General features: G+C 48.5%; 1 protein-coding gene across 1 annotated transcript in view; it reads left to right on the top strand.

The window, feature by feature from the left end:
• LIMK2 (LIM domain kinase 2) overlaps positions 1 to 21,847 on the top strand; it is an 85,989-nt gene continuing 64,142 nt past the window's right edge. The window contains exons 1-2 of the mRNA XM_018060949.1: positions 1 to 140; positions 12,908 to 13,007. Of these exons, the coding sequence (XP_017916438.1) occupies positions 125 to 140; positions 12,908 to 13,007 (116 nt within the window). The 5' untranslated portion in view covers positions 1 to 124. The remainder of the gene's footprint in view (positions 141 to 12,907; positions 13,008 to 21,847) is intronic.

Below are 21,847 nucleotides of genomic sequence, written 5' to 3'. Positions count from 1 at the left end.
CGTAGGCGGCGCAACCCGCTCGCGCCCGGGGCTGAGGTCCTCCCGCGCCTGAGGCGGCGGCGGGAGCTTCGCGGAGGTGGTGTGGCAGCGGTCTCTTCCTCCTCATTTCCGCGCCTCCGGGACCATGGCGGCGCAGGCGGGTAAGAAAGGGCCGCGCCGTCCTGTCCTGGGCTCGGGGCGCCTGAGGGGAGCTGGCGACCTCTCGGGAGTGTCTGTCTGTGTGGTCCCCGCTCCTCAGAGGGATGATTGGGCGAATGAGCGCAGCGCTCCCCGGAGACGCGGAGGCTGTGGGGGCGGGGAAGAGGGCTCGCGAGAGGGGGCGGCTAGCGGAGTGGGTCGGTTTCCCGCGAGCTGAGGTCCCTGAGGGGAGGAATGCCGGGGAGCATCTTTTTCTGTGGCCTTGGCGGCTGCAGGTTCTCAGATTAAAACTGGAAAATGAGGAGCCCGGGTTTCCTTGGAGTGAGGGGTTTGAGGGCACATGAAGAGTACGGGAACCTCAGAGTTTGGGGCATTTCTGAGGGAATGCAGTTACCCCAGGTAATGGGTTTTCTGTGGAAAATTGCGGAGAGTATGGCTTTCCCCATGGGATCCAAGGCTTCTGGCGGGTATGTTGCGGTCGGTCTCCTGGGCGTTGGGATTCTTGGCAGGAAGTAAGCAGTGTGGGCTCCTTGGGGGTTTAGGAAGCGACGGAGCGTAGGGAGAGAGTGCATCTTTCTGGGGCAAGTAGGCCCCCGCCCCCTGAGGGCCCCTCTGAGAGCAGAGAGGAAGGTGGGCCAACACCTCCTAAAAGGAAGTATCTAAGGGTGAAGGGAGCTTGAGGGTTAGGTTGGCTGGGCCTGCAGTCCCCTCCCCATCACTTCACACCACCCTGCAGCTTCCTGCCCTCCTTGTCTGTCCCCCAGCACCAGGACCTTACTGTTTCCCAGCCACCTGTGTGGGTGGCCCAGCCTTTAGGTCCACCAGGGTCAGCTTCCAGAAGCTTTGTAGAGCTGGCAGGAGGGAATAGTGGAGGAGGGAGACTGTCCGGGATATCTGCCCCTGCTTCCTGGCTTTCAGCCTGTGGACAGTCACTTCCTCCATCCTGAATACAAGGAGCAGGCCACCAGTGGGTCACTTCCTCACCATGGGAGCATGGCATTTTCTCCTTATTCTTGATAATAGGCTTCTGGAGAAAGAGGGCTAGGGGTAGACATGCTGCCTGTCTCTTCCTGTTTTACTGGGTTTTTTTTTTAGCTTCCAGAGTGTTTTTTATCTCAAATGATTTCTAATTTTTTTCCCTAACCTCTAGGTAATGTCAGTTCCCTGTCTTGAACTTTGATTCTCAGAAACTTGTGAAAGATCTTAGAGTGCAGTAATGTTTCTTGGCTCTTGCTCTGAAGGAACCAAAAAGCTGTCTGGAGGTATTAGTGCCTCTGGATGCATTAGTTTGTACATTCTTCCATAAAAATATTTATTGGATACTTCTGGACCGTGCGCTTAGCCAAGCGCTGAGAAATATAAACAAAACAGACACAGTTCTTACCTTTATGGTGCTTGCACTCCTAGAGATGAACGGTAAATAAATGAGGTGAGCAAATGAGATAATTACAATAAGATTGCATCAGGGGCAAGTGGAGTGGATAGGGAATACATTCCATTAAAAAGCAAGTTTATACTGAGCCCTGAAAATAAGTAGAAGTTAGTCCAGCTAAGAAAGGGCAAAGAACTTTCCAGGCAGAGGGAACATAAAAAGGTCCCGAGGCAGGAAGGCATGTGGTGCCTTTGAAGAGCTATGAGAAGGTCAATATGGCTGTTTTATGGGAGAGGAGACTAAGGTTCAGAAATTGCTTGTTCAAGGTTCCAAAGCCAAGTAAATGGTGGTGGTCAGAATTAATATTTTCCAGTTTCAAATTTGGTGCATCATCCTCTCTATATCATAAACACTAGAATGAAGTTGCCCATGGAGTCAGAGAAGGAAGTGGGACTTAAACTTTTACTTGTTATGTCTGAACTGTGTTCCAAGACAACTCAGGTTCCTGTGTAACAGGAGTATCAACAACAAAGAAATCAAATATTTGCTGAGTACCTGTGGTGTCTAAGGCACTGGGCTGGGTCCAAGTGTTACAGATGCTAGAGATAATGTAACTCTCCTCATTTTACATGTAAAGAAACTGAGGCCCAGGGAGGAAGATGGATTTGTCTAGGGTCACTCAACTAGTGGTAGAGCCAGGACTAACCTTTGACTTGTCCAGTGCTCTTTCCAATAGTCCAAAGTCCTTGAGGTGTACAGGATCTGGCACACAGTAGGCCGTTAGTAAATATTTGTGGAAATGAATAATATGTGGTTTGTGCCTTTGACATATTCACTATTTAGAGTAATTAAGGAAAAAATAAACAAGACAAGCTATTATGAGTCCTGTAGGTGACAACATTTTATGTGTGTGTATTAGTCGCTCAATCATGTCCAACTCTTTGTGACCCCATGGACTGTAGCCTGTTAGGCGCCTCTGTCCATGGGATTTACCAGCAAGAATACTGGAATGAGTAGCCATTCCTTTCTCCAGGGGATCTTTCTGATCCAGAGATGGAGCCTGCATCTCCTACACTGGAGGCAGATTCTTTTATTATCTGAGCCACCAGGGAAGCTTTCAGGTGATAACACTAGGGAATTTCAAAGGTGAAGGAGAACTTTATTCATACATTCATCCCACAAATATATATTAAGTTCCTACTATATACCAACACATCTAGGCCTGGGGGATTCAGCACAGGGCAAGATAGATCAAATCCTTTCCCTCATGAAGTGTATGTTCTGGTGGTGAGAGATAGACAGTAAGTAAATATATGAATATCATATGTCAGGGGTAACTGCTCGGAAGAGAAATGAAGTATGATAAGGGCGTAGGTGCAGTGGGATATCATGGGAACCTCTGTGGTTAATGCCATCTAAGCAGAGAAATGAAATGTATCTGGGGGAAGAAGATTTTGGACAAGGAATACAAGAAAATGAGCAAAGACCCTGAGCGAGGAATGTGCTTGGCATGTTTGAAGAACAGCATGGTGTCCAGAGTGGCTATCACATTTGTTCGGGTCATACTTGAGGGTAAGATTTGAGAAATCTTAGGTAGGTTAAAGAAAGGGGGATGGGATTTAGCAGGTTGATATCCTGGTAAGGGAGAAACTGAGGGTACAATTGCAAAGGCTGGTGAGTTTCAAGATCTTCACAAGGGGTGGTGACTTGATATGTACGGCGGAGACAAAGAAGGTGTGGGAGTCGTAGGAAGTGGAATGTAAGGCTGAGAAGGTGCGTGAAGCCGGACTGTGGAGGGTTTAATGCCAGGCTTGTAGAATTTTCTGGTATGCAGTAGAGACCATAGGTTTAGTGGCACGATGTGTGTATTTTATGTTTAGACTATCAGTCTGTTTTTGGTGGGCACAATGAATTGGACAAGGGTGAGGAAGAGCACCAGTCTGGAGTAGGGTACTTTGGGCCCTGAGCTGAGCTTGTTAGTGATAGGAATGGGGAAGAAGGCACCAGCCAGAGGAAATGCCTTTTGTTGTGGTCAGGGCAGGGTGACACGAATGGCCCTGGATATGGGATGGAGGGAGCAAGGCAGGGTCCAAGAAGACCACAAGGTTTTAAAGCTGAATAGAAACCCATCATAGAATAGGAACTCAACTGTTAGACTTTCCACATTCCTGGTGTGTTGTCTGCCTTTTCTGGACGCTAGGCTGGTTTTAGCCCAGGGCTGGCTTCTGATCAGTGCAAACTGAGGCAGGGAGCTCAGGATCAGGCATACTAAGGAGGGGTGGGGTCCACCCCCAGATACCACTTCGGCATTTCAGTGAGAGGACAGGGAACTGTACCAGTCTCTTACAAGTCTGTTCTTTCCCACTTTTGACCTTGCTTTATACAGTAACAAGAATTACACTCTCTTACCTTTTCATTCACATCCAACAGTAGCTAAACATGAAACCATTGCTTGATTCCATTAAAGTACATCTTGAACATCCATCCTGGGATTCCATTTGGTTAGATCTTTCTGGCCATGATTTATTTTTCCAGGAAAGAAAGTCTAGAATGTAGTTAAAGACATAGACTTTGGAGTTAGCAGACCCTGTGGTCTAATTCCAGCTCTAACACTTACTAATGGACCATGTCCATTTCATTTTCAGTAAAATGGAAACAATACTAGTCCTTATTTAATGGAATCCTTATTTTTGATTTTTAGTTTTTAGTCACTCAAGTCGTGTCCAACTCTTTGAGACCCCATGGACTGTATCTCCGCCAGACTCCTTCTCCAGGCAAGAATACTGGAGTGGGTTGCCATTTCCTCCTCCAGGGGATTTTTCCAACCATGTTCATTTAGTTCATGCTTGCATAGTGTTTAGAACACTGCCTGACACATAATAAGGACTCAAAGTAGTTCTTCCCTGCCATTGACAGTGGGTTGAGAATGTCCATCCAGGAGTGTACGATTTGGTTAACCAGGTTCACCAATTTGTAGCCCTTCCCCCAGATAAGAAAATGCCCACTCATTCACAGCTAAGTAAACTTGTTGGAAGTAAGAACCTGAGTGCCCCAAAGCTACAAGAACCACCTGTCTTGTTTGTGTCTCTACCAAATATCTTACTCCTCTACCAAGCTTGCCCTGCCCCCAGCACCTGGTTTGTCCCTCTTTGAGGTATGTTATTTTTGTACATATCCTTGCCCCTTATACTCATGAAGGGCCCCAGAAGTTGGTGGCGCACTTTGTGTCTTGCATATGGGCACATAGAAAACGTTTGCTGGATTTGTTTTGGAAACCTCCCCTTCAGATTTTAGAGGCCAGTGGGTTTTTCTGTATGTTTGGTGTGTTTTTTTTTTGACTGCATGGCATACAGGGTCTTAGTTCTCCCACCAGGAATTGAACCTGTGTCCCCTGCAGTGGAAATGCGGAGTCTTAACCACTGGACTGCCAGGGAAATCCTGAGGCTAGTGTATCTAATAGCTCAACTTTTTCCCCAGCCAACTCCCTAGGTATACAGGAAAGAAAGAAGGTAAGCTACTCACAATTCAGTTGCCAACTAAGTGCCAGGCACTGTGGGAGGTATTTTCATGTAATGTATTTCTCTTAATTCTCTTGGTAATGCTGTAAGGTGGATGACATTATCGTCTTTTTAAAGATTAAGAGACAAGGAAGGTGAAATAGGTGAAGAGAATTAAGAGGTACAAACCTCTAGTTATAAAATAAGCCATAGGGATGTAATATACAGAATAAGGAATATGGTCAATAACATTGCAGTAACTTTGTACAGAAACAGGTGGTTACTGAAGTCAGTGTTAGTGTGGTGATCATTTCATAATGTACACAGACATCAAATCACTATACAGTACACCCGAAACTAACATAATGTATGTGAACTATATTTCAATTTAAAATCTTAACTGATAGGAACTGGGGGAGAAAGTTACTTGTTTACTTTCTAAAAAAAAAAAAGTTTAAGACACAGGATCTGAGCGGTTAAATAATTTGCACAAGGACACAGAGTCAAGTTTCAAACCCAGGTCTAATTCCAGTTCTTCTGCTTAACCCTTACAAATGTTTCCCAATAAACTAAAGAAGGGCAGAAGGGAACAACAGCAAGATCAAAACCTTCTGAGATTCCTGTGTCTGTGCCTTGACCTGAAAAATGAGAGGTCCCTGGTTTGATGTCATAGACTCTCAGAATTAGTAAGAATAATCTGACCCCTCCCTTTTATGAAGAATCTAAGGTCCGGAAAAGTCCATAAGCATCTTTAAAAATCATCTAGTCTTTCTTCCTTAGACACTCCCTTTGGTATATTTGGGAAGCTAGTGAGGAGGAAAATCCTTTGGTATGCAGAGAAGAGTATCTGTTGGAACATAAATCATTATTGTTAGTCTTGTTGGTAGTCACTTCATTAAAATGTGATATTTTTTCTCTTGGCTGTTTCCTACCAGTTGCTGCCCTGCCCCTTGGCTTCCTGCTTTATCCCTGAACAAATCAGATTTCTATACCTGGCCTGTCAACTCCCAGGGGGCACAGCAGTCACCATACTTGTTTTGTGCTGCACTGAATTGTCTGGGTTTTGTTCCTGGTTCTCATTGTCTAGTGGAACATGAGAAGCACCATAGATTTTTTTTCTCAAAGGATAGAATCTGTACATGTTAGTTCAGGTCAGGCTTTCTGGTTTCATGAGCTCTCAGCGCTTGGAATTTCTCACCACTTTGAAGTCAGAAAAGGACTAGCTTGCAGAAACCCAACTCTTAGCTCAAGATTAAGGTGAATGTTAGTGTCTTATGGGAAATGCACTAGCTCTGAGTTGGGGTGGCAGGCTGAGCCTTCCACAGAGTAACTGTAGTCTTGAGCAAGTCTCAGCTTGTTTGAGGCTGCCTGGGGTAGTGAAACGGAGAAGGTAATGGCACCCCACTCCAGTACTCTTGCCTGGAAAATCCCATGGACAGAGGAGCCTGGTAGGCTGCAGTCCATGGGGTCGCTAAGAGTCGGACACAACTGAGCAACTTCACTTTCACTTTTCACTTTCATGCATTGGAGAAGGAAATGGCAACCCATTCCAGTGTTCTTGCCTGGAGAATCCCAGGGACGAGGGTGCCAGGTGGGCTGCCATCTATGGGGTCTCACAGAGTTGGACACGACTGAAGTGACTTAGCAGCAGCAGCAGGGTCATGAAAATGTAACAGGTCTGGTGGTCTCAGAACTTAGGTTTGAGACTTTCTCATGATTTGACAACTCAGTTATCCTCTGATCCCATTTATGTTTCAGAAAAATGAAAGGGTTAGGTTTGAATAGATGATTTTTAACCTTACCATCCTGGTACCCTTATGCCTGCCCTCAGTAGACTCACAGGTTGTTTGAGGGTCACATCACCAATTATTAAGTTGGAAGAGAGAAGCATGTATAAGCGGAATATATTTTATACTGTTTTTCCAAAGATCCTGAAGGTGAGAAACTTCCTAGCAAACCATTTATTGCAATTATCACCTTGTCTGCATCACACACTTAGCACTTCTTCAAAGCAACAAATCCCAGTAATAACCATGAAGGCATCAGTCAGTTCAGTTCAGTTGCTCAGTCATGTCTGACTCTGCGACCCCATGGACTGCAGCATGCCAGGCTTCCCTGTCCATCACCAACTCCCAGAACTTGCTCAAACACATGTCCATTGAGTTGGTGATACCGTCCAACCATCTCCTCCTCTGTCGTCCCCTTCTCCTCCTGCCTTCAGTCTTCATCTGTGAAGGCATAGGTTTTTGACTATTAAACACCTAACAAGGGCTCTGTATTGTTCAAAGCTGCTGAGGGCATTTACGTAGTCAGGCTCCCTTTGTCAAACTCTTGACAGTCAGCAGTCACTGTTAAGTCTGCAGACAGGATCGGTAACCACAGTCAAGGGAGAGGTGAACAGCCTGGTACAGTGAGGTCTTCTCTTAGAGAATGATTTTCCCAGGCAGACAGCATTCTAGATTGGTCTTCCAGTGGGCCTCACCAAGATCTCCAAGACTTTGTATTACTATATTTCTCTTCCTTTTCCTAGAATGAAGGTTGTAAGAGAGAATCATTGACTTTTAAGACTGTAAGCATGTGGAAAAGGCGAAGAGTATTTTTCTGAAGAAAATCCAGGCTTGGGAGGCTGAAGGTTCCGAGGGAATTGCCTAGGCCAGGTACAGATCAGGACATCTTCATGTGACTTTACCTGGAGGTAGTCCCAAGGACATATTCCAGGTGACTCATCGCTGCTGACTGTTGCAGCTTATCTTTGGAAATTACCTCTGTAGCTGGCAGCTGGGTAAAGTTATTCAGTTCGATTTGCCACATAGAGTATCCATTTGGCACCCACCTTTAGGCTAGGCCCTGGAGATCTGAAGATGATCAAGATACACTCTTTACCCCTAGAGCTGGGGGCAGTGTTGCAGAGAGGGAGGGACTGAGGAGGCAGAAACATAACGAACTGTAATTATAGAACAAATGGTATTAAGCAGGTATTTGACAAAGTGAAACAAACACTTCCTGCCTTTAGAGGACCATGAAGGGAAGATGGATGTCTGATGAAGGGCAGAAAAGGTGGGTAAACAGTAGCCTAAACACCCAGAGTAGCTCGAGGTGTGAGCATTAGGATACACAAATATGAATGTGTGTGACACGAATAAAAAATAGATCAAGATGTAACTAGAACATTCCTTTGTAAGGGGTGTTAAAAGATAAAGGTTCTTTAGGGCCACCTTGTAGAGGGCCATTCCTTCCTTTTTCTTCTTTATTTGTTTTTGGCTGTGGCTGAATCTTCATTACTGTGAGCAGAGACTGCTCTTTATTGCAGTGTTCTGGCTTCTCATTGCGGAGGCTTCTCATGTTGTGGAACATGGGCTCTAGAGTGCGCAGGCTTCAGTAATTGTGGTGCATGGGCTTAGTTGCCCCACAGGATGTGGTATCTTCCCAGACCAGGGATCAAACCCATGTTCCCTGCATTGGCAGGCAGTTTCTTAATCACTGGACCACCAGGGAAGCCCTCCTTTCAATAAATGTTAGTTGAGGGATTGTAGTAGGCCAGGGAGCTGACAGTAGGCAGCTTTCGTGTGTGTGAGGAGCTTGTTTTCCTGCCTTAGGAGTTTTGCACAGATCTGCCCGCCATCCCAGTTTCCCCAGTTATCGTTTGCTCCTCCTCTTTGCCTGCTTAATTTCTCTTCATCCTTTAGAGCTCAACTTAGAAATTACTTCCTTAAGGAATATGTTCTGGTGTGCCCTACCCAACACCATTTGCTCCATTATAAGGACTTGATATCTCCTTCCTACAACTTGCCACAATTATAGTGAAAATAATTATGTTATTGTTTAATATATGCTCTATGTTTAATCTGTCTCCTGTGTCCTGCTCTTTTCTAACCGAGCACAGTTAGATACATAGTTGGCATGCAATAAATATTTGCTGAAAGAATGACTGAAGCATGACCATTGAATTTAGCAATAAGCAGTCACTGTTGATCTTGGTAAGACAGTTTCAGAGAAATGGTGGGCGTGGAAGTCAAATTGCAGTGGATTGTGTGGTAAATAGGAAGTGTGGAAATGAAGGCAATGTAGTATGTGTAGACAGCTTCTTTTTAAGTTGAAATATAGTTGACTTACAATGTTGTATTGGTTTTTGGGTTTTACCGGATATTGAATGTTTCCCCATGTTTTACAGTAGGACCTTGTTGTTTATATATTTTGTATATAGTAGATTATATCTGCTAATCCCAAACTCCTGATTTATCCCTCCCTGTCCTTTCCCCTTTGGTAATTATAAATGTGTTTTCTTTCTCTCTTTTTTTTAAGTCTTTCTTGAATTTGTTACAGTATTGCTTGTGTTCAGTTTTGTTTTTTCCGTCCCGAGGCGTGTGGGATCGTAGCTCCTGACCAGGGATCAAACCCACACCCCGTGCACTGGAAGGCAGAGTCTTAACCCCTGGAATGCCAGGGAAAGGGAAAGTTGCTCAGTTGTGTCCGACTCTTTGCGACCCCTTGGACGATACAGTCCATGGCATTCTCCAAGCCAGAGTACGGGAGTGGGTAACCATTCCCTTCTCCAGGGAATCTTCCCAAGCCTGGGATTGAACCCAGGTCTCTTGCAGTGCAGGCGGATTCTTTACCAGCTGAGCCACCAGGGAAGCCCTTTTTTTTTTAAAAAAAATGATGCATCAACTTGTTCTTGACCCCTACTTATTTATTCACGGTAGTGCAGGCTTTCTCTGGCTGTGGCGAGTGAGGGCTGCTCCCCGCTGTGGTGTGCGGGCTTCTTGTTGCAGTGGCTTCTTGTGCTGCAGAGCTCACGCTCTAGGCACTCAGGCTTCAGTTGTGGCGCATGGGCTTAGTTGCTCCACGGCAGGTAGGCTCTTCCTGGACCAGGGACCGAATTCTAGTCCTCTGCGTTGGCAGGTGAGTCTTACCCACTGCACCACCAGCGAAGTCCCATAAGTTTATCTTCTGTTAGACAGCTTTTAATACATGTGGCTACGAAGTGGAGAACCAAGGGTGGTAGCTAGAGGACAAAGCAGGCTCCAGATTTGTTTTTAATGAGAAAGACTTGAACTTATTTAAATGGCAGTTGGAAGGAGCCAGTGGAAAAGGGAGTGGTGGTGGAGACTGTCTTCTGAAAGGTGTGATGAGGTGGAGTCCAGATCAGAGCACAGCGCTCAACAGTTGAGTTCTGTAGACACTGGGGAGTCTGAGCGAGTCAGCCGAGACTGCAGTGCACTAGGAAAAAGGGCCTGGCCTCGGGCTGGGGGGTGGCCGTGCCAAAGGACACGGAGACTTTCCAAAGGTGGAACCAGGTGGATGTGAGAGGAGGAAGTTGAGGCAGGGATCTTGATTTTTGTGCCCTAGTGTCTAGTACTGGAGAAGGAAATGGCAACCCACTCCAGTACTCTTGCCTGGAAAATACCATGGACGGAGGAGCCTGGTAGGCTGCAGTCAATGGGGTCTCGGAGAGTCAGGCACGGCTGAGCGACTTCACTTTCACTTTTCACTTTCATGCATTGGAGAAGGAAATGGCAACCCACTCCAGTGTTCTTGCCTGGAGAATCCCAGAGACAGAGGAACCTAGTGGGCTGCTGTCTATGGGGTCGCACAGGGTCGGACACGACTGAAGTGACTTAGCAGTAGCAGCAGTGTCTAGTGCAGAGCACGTGTTAAGTGTGCGTTTAATGGCTTTGAGTTTCTCAAGACTGGAGCGCAGGTTCTGGAGGGTATGGACATAACAAGTTAGCTTGAATATCTTCTAAGTGGAAATCCTGATTCTTCTTGAATTTTGGAAACAGCCAGAGGTCACTCGGAGCCAAGACAAATTGTTGAGTAAGTGGGTGGTCAGTTCAGAGACTGTTCCTTGTGGATTAAAAAGTAAAAGCAAGAAGCAGGTGTGGCTTAAAACAATGAGACTTGCTGGGGGTGAGATGTGGCAGTCTTAACAGGCCTTTCATGTAAGAGTTCCCAAAACATTTCATGCCGGTACCTCCAGAACTGGGAAGATTCATTTTGATGTCTGTGTTCACTCAAAACCCTCTCACTAAACCACTGTTTCACCTATAACCCAGTTGGAGGGAGTGTCTCAGACTTTTCTGCCTCAGAGTTTGTGAGGTTTTTGGTGCACTGTGTGAGCAGTACCACCCTCGAAACACAAAGGCTTCTCTCCCTTGAAAGTCTAAGAAGTTTAGATCCAGGAGGTGATGCATGGAGAGAAGCGGGTGGGCCGAGGCCTTAAAACCTTCTGCCAGCTTGTTCAACTCTTCCCTGTGCTGCGAGGACAGCTGCCGGTGCCCTGGCTGCCCCAGAAGGCCGCCAGGCAGTCTTAGAGTGTGCAGAGCCGTGCATTGTCTATTCATGGCCCCTGTGCCTGTAGACCAGGGTCTGGTGCCTGTCACTGTGCCTGTGGCAGTCTGGAGTTACCCAGAGAGAACAAAGCTGCACACACGGGCGCACAACAGAGTCTTTTAACAACCCTGTCCCTTTTCCTAGGGCCTAGGTACCACAACCTGATCTCAGCAGCCCGCTTTATTTCATGAAGTTAGCACCTGAATCACACCAGGGGCATCGTGTTCTGTCCCTTTTAGAGGGACATGGACGGGCTCTGTGCTACTGCCCGTACTTCTCTGAGCCCACCCAGCCCTTCCCCATCCTTTTTCAGCCTGTAGTAAACTTTCCCCATCTTTCAAGGCTCAACTTCCCCTGCAGACACTTTCCTGGCTCCCCTGAGCAGAATGAGCAGGAACTAGAAAGAGTACAGGCTTTAAAGTGAGCCAGACCTGAGTTGGGGTGCTAATGCTGCTGCTTGAGCTTCACCCCCAGCCCCAAGTTTCCGTTCCCTCCCCATTAAATGAATATAATAATATCTGTCTCATGGTATGTTTTGAGAATTGAGATTGGGTCTGTGAAAGAACCTTGCACAGTTCTTGGCAAGTAGGAGGCGTTCATGAAATGTTTGTTCTTTTCCTACTGTACTGGTAATTTCTTTCTCTGAACTAAGTACTTTGATGTGAAATAACATCTCAGTAAAAAAAAAAAAAATTACAATATGGAAGAATGTTTCCTTTCCAGTGCATTTCCTCTTTCAGGAGCAAGGTGACTTATCCAACAGCCTCCAGTGTAGAGCTTAGACCGACGGGTCCAGTGAAAAGACCCATGATGCTGATTGAATGAATGAGCTCCTGGACGAAGTGATGGGAAATCAGCACAACTAGGGCTTTTGAGGAGAAGGACAAGGCCGCACCTTGTGTAATCTAGAGAACAGACCTTTCTGGGTGCTGGCTAGGGACAGTTGTAGGAAAGGCCGACCCGAAAAGAAAGAGACTTGTTCATTCCATGTACTCAGGACTGTGAGCATGGGCTGAAAGGAAGGAAAAGGCAGGTTTTGTTTCAGTAAAAAATAGGAACAACCAGAACCGGCTTTTAAAATATTTATCTGTTTATTTACTGGCTGCTTCAGGTCTTTTGTTGCCGCACTTAGACTTCCTCTGGTCGCGGTGAGCGGGGGCTGCTCCGGGGAGCACAGGCTCTAGGTGCACAGTAGTCAGAGCGCGGGGGCTCAGTAGTTGTGGCACATGGGCTTAGTTGGAGTCTTCCTGGACCAGAGATCGAACCCGGGCCCCCTGCGTTGGCAGGTGCATTCCTACGCACTGTACCACCAAGGAAGTGCCGGGACCATTTTTTAAAAAGTAGAACGCCACTGCTTGTGAGGCCATGGAGTCACTGTCCCTGGGGAGATGAGCAGCTGGATGATTGCTCGGCAGGGATCTTGTGGAGGAGGGAACCGTGCGTGGAGCAGAGCATTACTCAGCCCTTCCAGCACCAGAGTCTGTTAACCCCATCTTCTACAAGGTGGGGATCCTGCCCCCGCACTCCCTGCTTCTTCAGCCTCTGAACCCCTTGCTTCTGTGTGCAGGTGAAGATGCCTGGAGGTGTCAGGGCTGTGGAGACCACGTTGCTCCCAACCAGCGGTTGTACAGGACCGTCAGCGAAGCCTGGCATACCTCCTGCTTCCGGTAAGTGAGTCCATGTGCTTGTCTTCACCAGTGCCCTGCGGGCTAGGCACTGGCCTTCATCCTCTGGAAGATACAGAACAAGCTTCTGACTTGAGAGATTCCATTTCGAGGGGTGGTGTTCAGGGGGCAGAGGGAGCTGCCCAGGAAGTGCATGTTAGCAGAGGTCAGGTGTGGCCCCCCCAACGCCAGATGGAACTGGAAGAACGGCACGTGGGCCAGGTACGGCTAGAGGTGGGAGGTTTGGGGGTGGGGGGAGCCCTTTTCAGGGTGTCCCAGCACCCTCATCTGGCCAGATGAGGAGACTGAGGATGAGAACACGTGGCTTTCCTACGCCTGCACTTCTGATTACACGGGTGCCTTGAGGGCTGTTGGCACAGCCAGCTCTTCTTCACTCCAGATGCCTCCCTAGCTTCCTGCTTTTTGTTATTAACTCTGTTATATCAGTGGCTCTTAGATGATTGTTTGGAGAAAGCTTGGTTTCTTGAAAACAGCTCAGCCTTTAATGTCAGATCTGTTCCTGCTCTCTGAGACTCCGTTTCCTCATCAGGAAAATACAGATGTTAATCATCTCTCTCACAGACTTGTTGAGATCTAATGAAGTCAGATATGGTAGGCACCTACTGAATGGCTGGAATCCTCGAGAGTAGGAGCTTGTCTTTGTATAATACAGAGTGTAACCCAGCGCCTGGCCTGCAGTCATTCTTTACCGGGAGGCTGGGTGGGCATTTGTGGTCTGAAGCGGCAGGGCTGTGCTCACGACGGAGAATGACAGAATGCAGACGGGCACCACGTGCTGTGAATTCCAGCTCCCACACACAGCAAAGCATCCCCTGGGCTGATAGCAAGTTCCTGAATTGACCTTTGAGCACTTGCCTCCGCCCAGGGAACTGCGTGGGGGCTTGGCCTGGAGGGCTCTGGCCTCTGGAGGGGTTGGAGCACTTTCCTGCCCTTTTCAGCTCTAACTCAGAGCTTGCCAGTTTGGGCTGTGCATCTGACTGCCTTGGTTACTTCTGTTATCCCCAGGCAGGTTGATTCTACTTCCGTTTTGCTTCTTTGGTAAGATAGGAGCAGAGTGTCAGAGCTGCAGGGGCCTCTGGCTGCCCTTCCATTTTACAGCTCAGCCAAACCAGCATCAGAGCCCTGTGAGTTCCCAGGCTGGAACTCTCCTCGGCCTTCAGCCGACATGGTCACGTTTGTTCCTGCCATTTTCCTACTTGTATGGATATGTTCTATCCAAAATAAGCAAGAATGGGTAGAACAAGCTATAGGAGAATTGCTGGATTCTCCTTTAACTAGAAGCACCACTTTCTGAATGATACAGCCCCTTCATATCACAGACTCAAGGCCTGAAACGAGAAAGACAAAAATTACATGAAATGAGCTGGCTCTAGAACTGAAGTCTTGGGTCACTAGTAGGTCTGGTGAGATGCTCGCTTGTTAGAGTGCGCTGTGTGTGTGTATGAGACAGACACAAGTAGACGCTCACAAAGAAGTGAGGTACGTTATCCTGGTGGCAAAGAGTGCAGGCTATGAAAGAGAACTGTTTTCAAACCCTGGCTTTGCAGTTTACTAATCGGCCGTCAGTGACTTCCCTGAGCTTCAGGTACCTCATCTGTAAAATGGGGAAAAGAATAGTTCTCGTCTCACAAGGTTGTTCAAGAGGATTAAATGTAGTGACCTGTAAAAAGTCCCTGGCATAGCGCCTGACACATAGAAAACCATTAATAGTCAGTAGTTGTCATTAAGTGTTATGTTGAGTGTGTCTGTATTCCCCTACATGCACATGTGTATTTTAACTTTGAACCACCCTGGCAATTAAACCAATGTCATGCCTGTGGGGGAAGCAGAATATTTCAGTTCAGTCTCCTATTTGCAGCTTTGCCTCAAGGACAGAATCCTTCTGATCTCGCTCTACTGATGGGGCACATCTCCTGACTCCTGAGCTTTCCCATGAAGTGGATGGCGTGGAACCCTCGGACAGAGCCTGGTGGTTTGCCCTAAGGAGACTGGCTGCTCTGGAGCCGATTTGTTGTAGTTGTTCAGTCACTCAGTCCTGTCCAACTGTTTGTGACCCCACGGACTGTAGCACGCCAGCCTTCCCTGTCCTCTACTAGCTTCTGGAGTAGGCGCAAACTCATGTCTGTTGAGTCAGTGATGCCATCCAACCATCTCATCCTCTGTCGCCTCCTTCTCCTCCCGCCTCCAATCTTTCCCTGCATCAGGGTCTTTTCCAGTGAGTCGGCTCTTTGCATCAGTTGGCCAAAGTATTGGAGCTTCAGCGTCAGTCCTTCCAGTGAATATTCAGGGTTGATTTCCTTTAGGATTGATTGCTTCGATCTTGCTAATTTGACGTTGCCCCAAATTGGAGGAATATTTTCAGGGCTTAGAAAGACTGCATTTTCTCTCTGACTCTAGAAGTGACCTTGGTTATGAGGAGCACAAGGCCTCAGCCTGAACGGTCTTAAAAGGTCTCTTCCACCCCAGCTCATCTGATTTCAGAGTGTCTGGGTTCAAGTCTGCCAGAAGCAGCTACCCAGAGAAAATCCATTCTTTGTGACTCCCAGCCCCGCTTTTACCCAGCTAGGCTCCAGTTACAATAAAGGAAATGACTTTTCTTCTCCCCTCCCCCCACACCTTTGTTTTCCTAGTCACAGGGTGGGGCTGGATATTGAATGGAGAAATTGCTGGAGTTTGGCCCAACTCCTCCCCTCGCCTTCGTACACCAGCCCATCCCCTGTCTGCAGCCACATCCGCAATCTTGCCTCCGATAGGGCCTTCCGCCAGATTCTCAGGTTCCCCGGACAACAGGAAATCACTTAAGGCTGGGAACCGCGGCTGTACAGTGGGGGGGGCCAGGTGACAAACCTCCTGGAAGTCCGGAATTGTGCTGGTGCCGGCGGGCGCCTGGCCAGGATCCCCCTGGTCTCTGGATGCTTGGTGACCGCCCCTCCCGCTTCCTCTCCTCAGCCTTTGCAGTGGGCCCATTTGGACTCTTAAGTTCCTCCGACCTTCCTTCTCCGTGAGCAGTGCTGTTGGTTCTAGAGCTGGGCCCTTCTCTCTGAAGCTCTCTGGAAAACTGGCCCCCTCTTGCTGGGGAGGAAAGCAGCTGGGCCACACACCGTTTGTTGTTGTTTAGTCGATAAGCTGGGTCTGACTTTGTGACCCCATGGACTATAGCAAGCCAAGTTTCCCTGTCCTCCACTGTCTCCCAGAGATTGTTCAAACTCATGTCCAGTGAGTCGGTGATGCCATCCAACCATCTCACCCTCTCTCGCCCCCTTCTCTTCCCGCCCTCAATCTTTCCCAGCATCAGGGTCTTCTCCAATGAGTCAGCTCTTCCCATCAGGTGGCCAGTGTATTGGAGCTTCAGCTTCAGTATCAGTCCTTCCAATGAATGCTCAGGGTTGATTTCTTTTAGGATTGACTGGTTTGATGTCCTTGCTGTCCAAGGGACTCTCAAGAGTCTTCTCTAGCACCACAATTCGAAAGCGTCTGTTTTTTGGCACTCATTGTAGCTGAGGTTAAAACAAGAAGCTGTGAGTGGTGACCTGGCCTCTTGGCATGTTTGCAGAGCAGGTGACGGGTTTTCTGAAGGTTGTTGCCCTTTTCACCCTTGTCAGAGACCTTTGGCCAAGGAGGAGGGAAAAGCTGCCTCTGCTGGTCTTCGTGGCCACGACCTAGAACTCTTCTGTCTGACCTACTCTGACATCATCTTCAGAGGGAAACACCATGCCCCCTCCCCCCCATAGGGCTCCTGCTTACTCTCAGGGCCTTCTTCCTCAGGGCTATGAAGAGCTTTCTCTTTTGAGAAGTGTTTGCTAAAGGCAGAGCTCTGGAAAAGGGATGCCGCAGATAGAAAGCTGTCGTCACTTTGTCAAGCTGCAGACCATTTCCTCTAAATTTGTGACTCCAGAAAAGGCCGGTGAAGAAATCACAGACGTAGCCACCGACTGTGGTGTAATGGGCTGGTTGACGACAGAGGGTTTTCTGCGGTTCTGAGAGCACCCACGCCCCCATCCACAGAAGCACAGTAGCTTGATAATTAGGCACCATTTATCGAGTGCTCACTCTGCACCAGACACTGTCCTAAGCACTTCATGTACATTATCTCATTTAATTTCCACAGCACCCTAATAATGATGGTGCTGGTCTTAACCTATTTTACAAATACAGGGAAGTGGAGCTTACTTGCCCACAGTCACAGAACTAGTAGCTGGCATAGCTGGGATCTGAACCGAGGTGTCCTGCCTCCTCGCTTACCAGAGTCTTTGCATTCCTGACTGGGGCAGTCATTTAACCTCCCTGAGGCTAGATTTCCTCTTCTGTAAAGTCAAGGTGAAAAGAAACCGCTGATGGTATCAGCTAACATTGAAGGACCTCTGTTCAAAGGCTTTGAGAGCTCTAGTGGAAACAGAGTGCTGTTAAAGGGCTCTGGGCATGGGAGTCAGTGGAGCAACTCTGCCCCCTGCTGTTGGTGCTGCTGCCACTCAAGCCCTTGATGCCCCTTGACCCGTTTGTCCAGTTTATCTCTAAGGAAACCGTCAGCAGCAGGGCATTAAGGCAGGCGGTCAGGGGCCTGCGGCCTGCCATGCCAGGAAGGGAAAGGGCAAACACCTGGGCCGCCTTCTGCCCCTACAGGGGACTCCATCGTGGACAAGGTGGGACTGTATGCAGCAGAGCTGTGCGCCTTAATCCTGCTCTGTTCTCTGGAAAGAGAAAACTAAGATCCCATAGAAGCCCCGCAGCAGCTATTGGGGCAGAGATGGAGAGGGGTTGTGGGGAGCCAGGGATGGACAACTGATATTTACTAAGCATTGTATTGGGAGTTTTACTTAGATTGTCTGATTGAATCGGTTTCACTTAGATTGTCTTACAGTAATCCTGCAACCCCATGTTGTCCTAAAACAGAAAGGCCCAGAAAGGATAGGTGACTTGCTCAGGGTCACACAGAGCTGACGTTTGAAATCAGGTCTCTCTGGCTTGGGGTGGTGGCGGGGGGTCTTGTTTCCACTGTGATTTCCACAAAGGAACAATAGACCTGGATTTGAGCTTTAACTGAGCCAGGCCAGCTGTGTAACTGTGGCCCCAGTTCCTTAGCTAAGATGAGCATCATTATCTTATCTCTAAGACGTGGTGAAAGTTACCCACCTCATGAAGTCACTGTGAGCATCACAGACGTAGCGGATCAGAGAGCCCTGAGAGCGTTAGGATGGGGCAACGCAGGGTCAGCGGCTGCAGGGGCAACTCTGGTCCTTAGTTAGCCATGCTGACTTCACTTGGAGCATCACCTACTATATTAAAGCGTGCAGTTGGCTGCCGCTGGGGACACAGACTTAACTTCTTGGCCTGGTCTCCTAGCTTGGAGCATTCTTAACAGTGGGCTCTAGTCTGGCTTCCACTGTGTCTCTCCCCTGGAACGTTCCCTTGTTGGTCCAGAGGACAGCCCCACCAGTCTGTCTGCCGGCCAGTCTTCAGTCCATCTTGTCTGGCCTCCTGAGCTGCGCTGGAGGTGGTAAGGTGAACCAGAGTTCGCAGTCAGGCTGCTTGAGTTTCCATCCCAGCACCTCTTGAGTCGCTGCCTTCATCTTTCTTCGCTAGTTTCCTCCTCTATAAAGGAGTGACTTGGTTCCATCTCAGAAGGTCATTCATTGTGCAGACTGAATCTGGCCGTGCGCTCAGAGCACTCAGCACTGCCTGGCCGTCATCAGGACTCAACGGGTGTTAGCGCTGGCTGTTGGTGTCTCAGTCACTCTGGAAGCGGCCCCTCCCCTTGGCTTCCCCAAGTTCCCCCGATCTCTGGTCATTCTGGCTTGTTCACCCCTTTCTACCCAGCTCTGAAACGCTGCCGCCCCTCCGGGTACTGTTTCCTCCCTGGGCCTCACCCACCCCCGCGGCTCCTGTTGTCCTGCACTCACTAGTGACCGTATACGCCACACACTGATGAAACTAGGAGCAGTCCAGACCTTTCCGCCGAGTTCTAGACTAGCTGTCCTTCTGTCACCCTCACATGTCCCTTGGATGTCTCGTGGACATCTCAGACCCCACTGGACCTTCAGTCTTCCCCTCCAAACTGACTTCTTTTCCATTGTTACCTGTCCCGTTGAATGGTGCCACCATCCGCCCACTGCCCAAGCGACAGCCCAGGTGTCCTTCACCTCTTGTCATCCGCATATCCAAGCCTGCCAGTTTTATTATTATCTCTTTGAAGAGTAATATAATAGCTTTGAATGCCTCCACTGCTTTCCATTGCTCCTATCACCACTGTGTTCTGGGTTACCACCATCCCTCACCCGATGACTGCAGTAGACATCTAACTTTCCATAGTCATTCTGCACCCCTAGTCCATTCTCCACAGAGAAGCCAGAGTGGGTGATCTGTGGGGGAAAAAAAAAAACAACAACAAACCAGTGTGACCACATCACATTCTGTCATCTCTCTGCCTTATACACTTCAGCAGCTTTCTAGCGTTCTTAGATCAAGGCCACAGCCCTTTCGGGTGCTTGTAGAGCCCCCTGTGACCTGGCCTCGCCCCACAGCCTCTGTTCCCTCTGCTTCAGCCTTGCTGCTCCTCACAGGTCCAAAACTCGCTCTTCTTTCTATTGAACGGACTTTGTTCCTGCTGTTCGCTCTGCCTGGAATGCCTCCTCACCCTCTTTTGGTCTAATTAACACCTGCTCATCCTTCGATCTCTACCTGGATGAAGAATGGATGTCTCGGGGAAGTTGCTGCAGAATCGGTCATGGCCCCTGTTTCACAGGCCTTTCCCTTTGAAGCCTTTTTTGTGGGTTCAAGCTCACGTTTATTCACTCGATCATCTCCTCAATGACATCCTCAGATCTGTACTCTGCTAGCATAACTTGGTTGGGGACCACAGGGCTTTTTACCTGTCGTGTGTCACCACTGAGCTCATGTTGGACATGCGGATGACAAGAGGTGAAGGACACCTGGGCTGTCCATGTGGAAAGGGAGCAGTCTTGTGTGGTAGTTAAGAAAGACTCTAGAACCAGATTCCATGGAGGCAAATCCTGGTCCTGCCATCTACTAGCTGGGCACCTTGAGCAGGTTACTCACCCTCTCTGTGCTTTGTTTCTTCATCTGTGAAATGGAGCAGGTTGCCTACCGCCTGCCTCCTGGTATGGCTGTGGGGGTGAGTGAGTGAAGCTGTGTGTGGCCCTGGTGGGACCGGGGCTGGCAGAGCAAGCGCTTGTCACTGTCATCTGCTTGTTGGTAGCTGCCAGGGAGCCAGATGTCTCCCAGGGCTGGAATCAGTATATAAATTGGTGACACTTGCTCCTTGGAAGAAAAGCTATGACCAACCTAGATAGCATATTAAAAAGCAGAGACATGACTTTGCCAACAAAGGTCCGTCTGGTCAAGGCTATGGTTTTTCCAGCGGTCATGTATGGATGTGAGAGTTGGCCTGTAAAGAAAGCTGAGCACTGAAGAATTGATGCTTTTGAACTGTGGTGTTGGAGAAGACTCCCGAGAGTCCCTTGGATTGCAAGGAGATCCAACCAGTCCATCCTGAAGGAAATCAGTCCTGGGTGTTCATTGGAAGGACTGATGCTAAAGCTGAAACTCCAATACTCTGGCCACCTGATGCAAAGAGCTGACTCATTTGAAAAGACCCTGATGCTGGGAAAGATTGAAGGCAGGAGGAGAGGGGGATGGCAGAGAATGAGATGGTTGGATGGCATCAGCAGCTCAATGGACATGAGTTTGACTAGGCTCCAGGAGCTGGTGATGGACAAGGAGGCCTGGCATGCTGCAGTCCATGGGGTCGCAAATGTCGCACACGACTGAGTGACTGACAGAACTGAACATGCCTAAAGTAATGATTTTTTTTTCAATTAAAATTAGTTTAAAAACTAATAGAAGTCTTCCGTGGTGGCTCAGTGGTAAATAATCCACCTGCCAATGCAGAAGACATGGATTCGATCCCTGGTCCAGGAAGATCCCACGCGGCACGGACCAGCTCAGCCCGTGCACCGCAACTGTTGATTCTGTGTGAGCTGCAACTGCTGGAGCCTGCACTCCCCAGTGCCGCTGCTCCACGAGGGAGGTCACCGTGATGAGAAGCCTTGCACCACCCCTAGAGAGGAGCCTCGACTCTCTGTAACGAGGAAAGCCTGCAGAGCAGCAAAGCGCTAGCACAACCAGAATAAGTGATGTTTAAAGAGAAGAGTCAGCAGAGTAATGTCCAGCAGTGACACAGAAAGTGAAAAGTCAGGCAAAACTAGACGTGTGTCCACACAGAGATAACGAATCTGGGTTTAGTCACCAGAAGGGCCTTCTTTGTTGCAGGCAGGGCTGGTTTGGTTAGCTCACAACTCCCAGAATGACATTTCTCTCCATGACTCTTCATTTCCCTTTATCTTAGGGTCATGCTCACATTGCAGCTTTCTGATGCCTAATTCAGCTTCCTGGGTTCTTCTTCTTTTTTTTTTTTTTTTTGGCCACATGGCATGTGGAATGCTAGTTCCCCGACCAAGAATCGAACCCTCACCCTTGCAGTGAAAGTGCTGTATCTTACCATGGGACCATGAGGGGAGTCCCTAAACTGACTTAAAAAAATAAATGAAAGGACCACCTCGATGGAGACCTGGCCTGAGGATGAAGCTGTGCTCTGCTGTTAGTGAACACTAGCTGGCCAGCAGGCTTCAGTGGATGTACACGCAGCCAGCCGTGGACTTGAGACAAAAGCCAGTAATGGGAGAGGAACTGGCCGCTCAGGACCAGCACTCCCTTTGTATTTCAGTCTTCCTGTTCTCTTGGTTGAGAGCCTCTGCTTGCTTAATGCCTCTGATGACTCCTCTTGCCCGTGGGCGACCGGGCTCGTG

This window comes from Capra hircus, chromosome 17 (genome assembly GCF_001704415.2).
Source record: "Capra hircus breed San Clemente chromosome 17, ASM170441v1, whole genome shotgun sequence".
Classification (NCBI taxonomy): domain Eukaryota; kingdom Metazoa; phylum Chordata; class Mammalia; order Artiodactyla; family Bovidae; genus Capra; species Capra hircus.
Note: the sequence above shows the minus strand (reverse complement) of the source record. Positions and strands in the feature narration are given on the sequence as shown.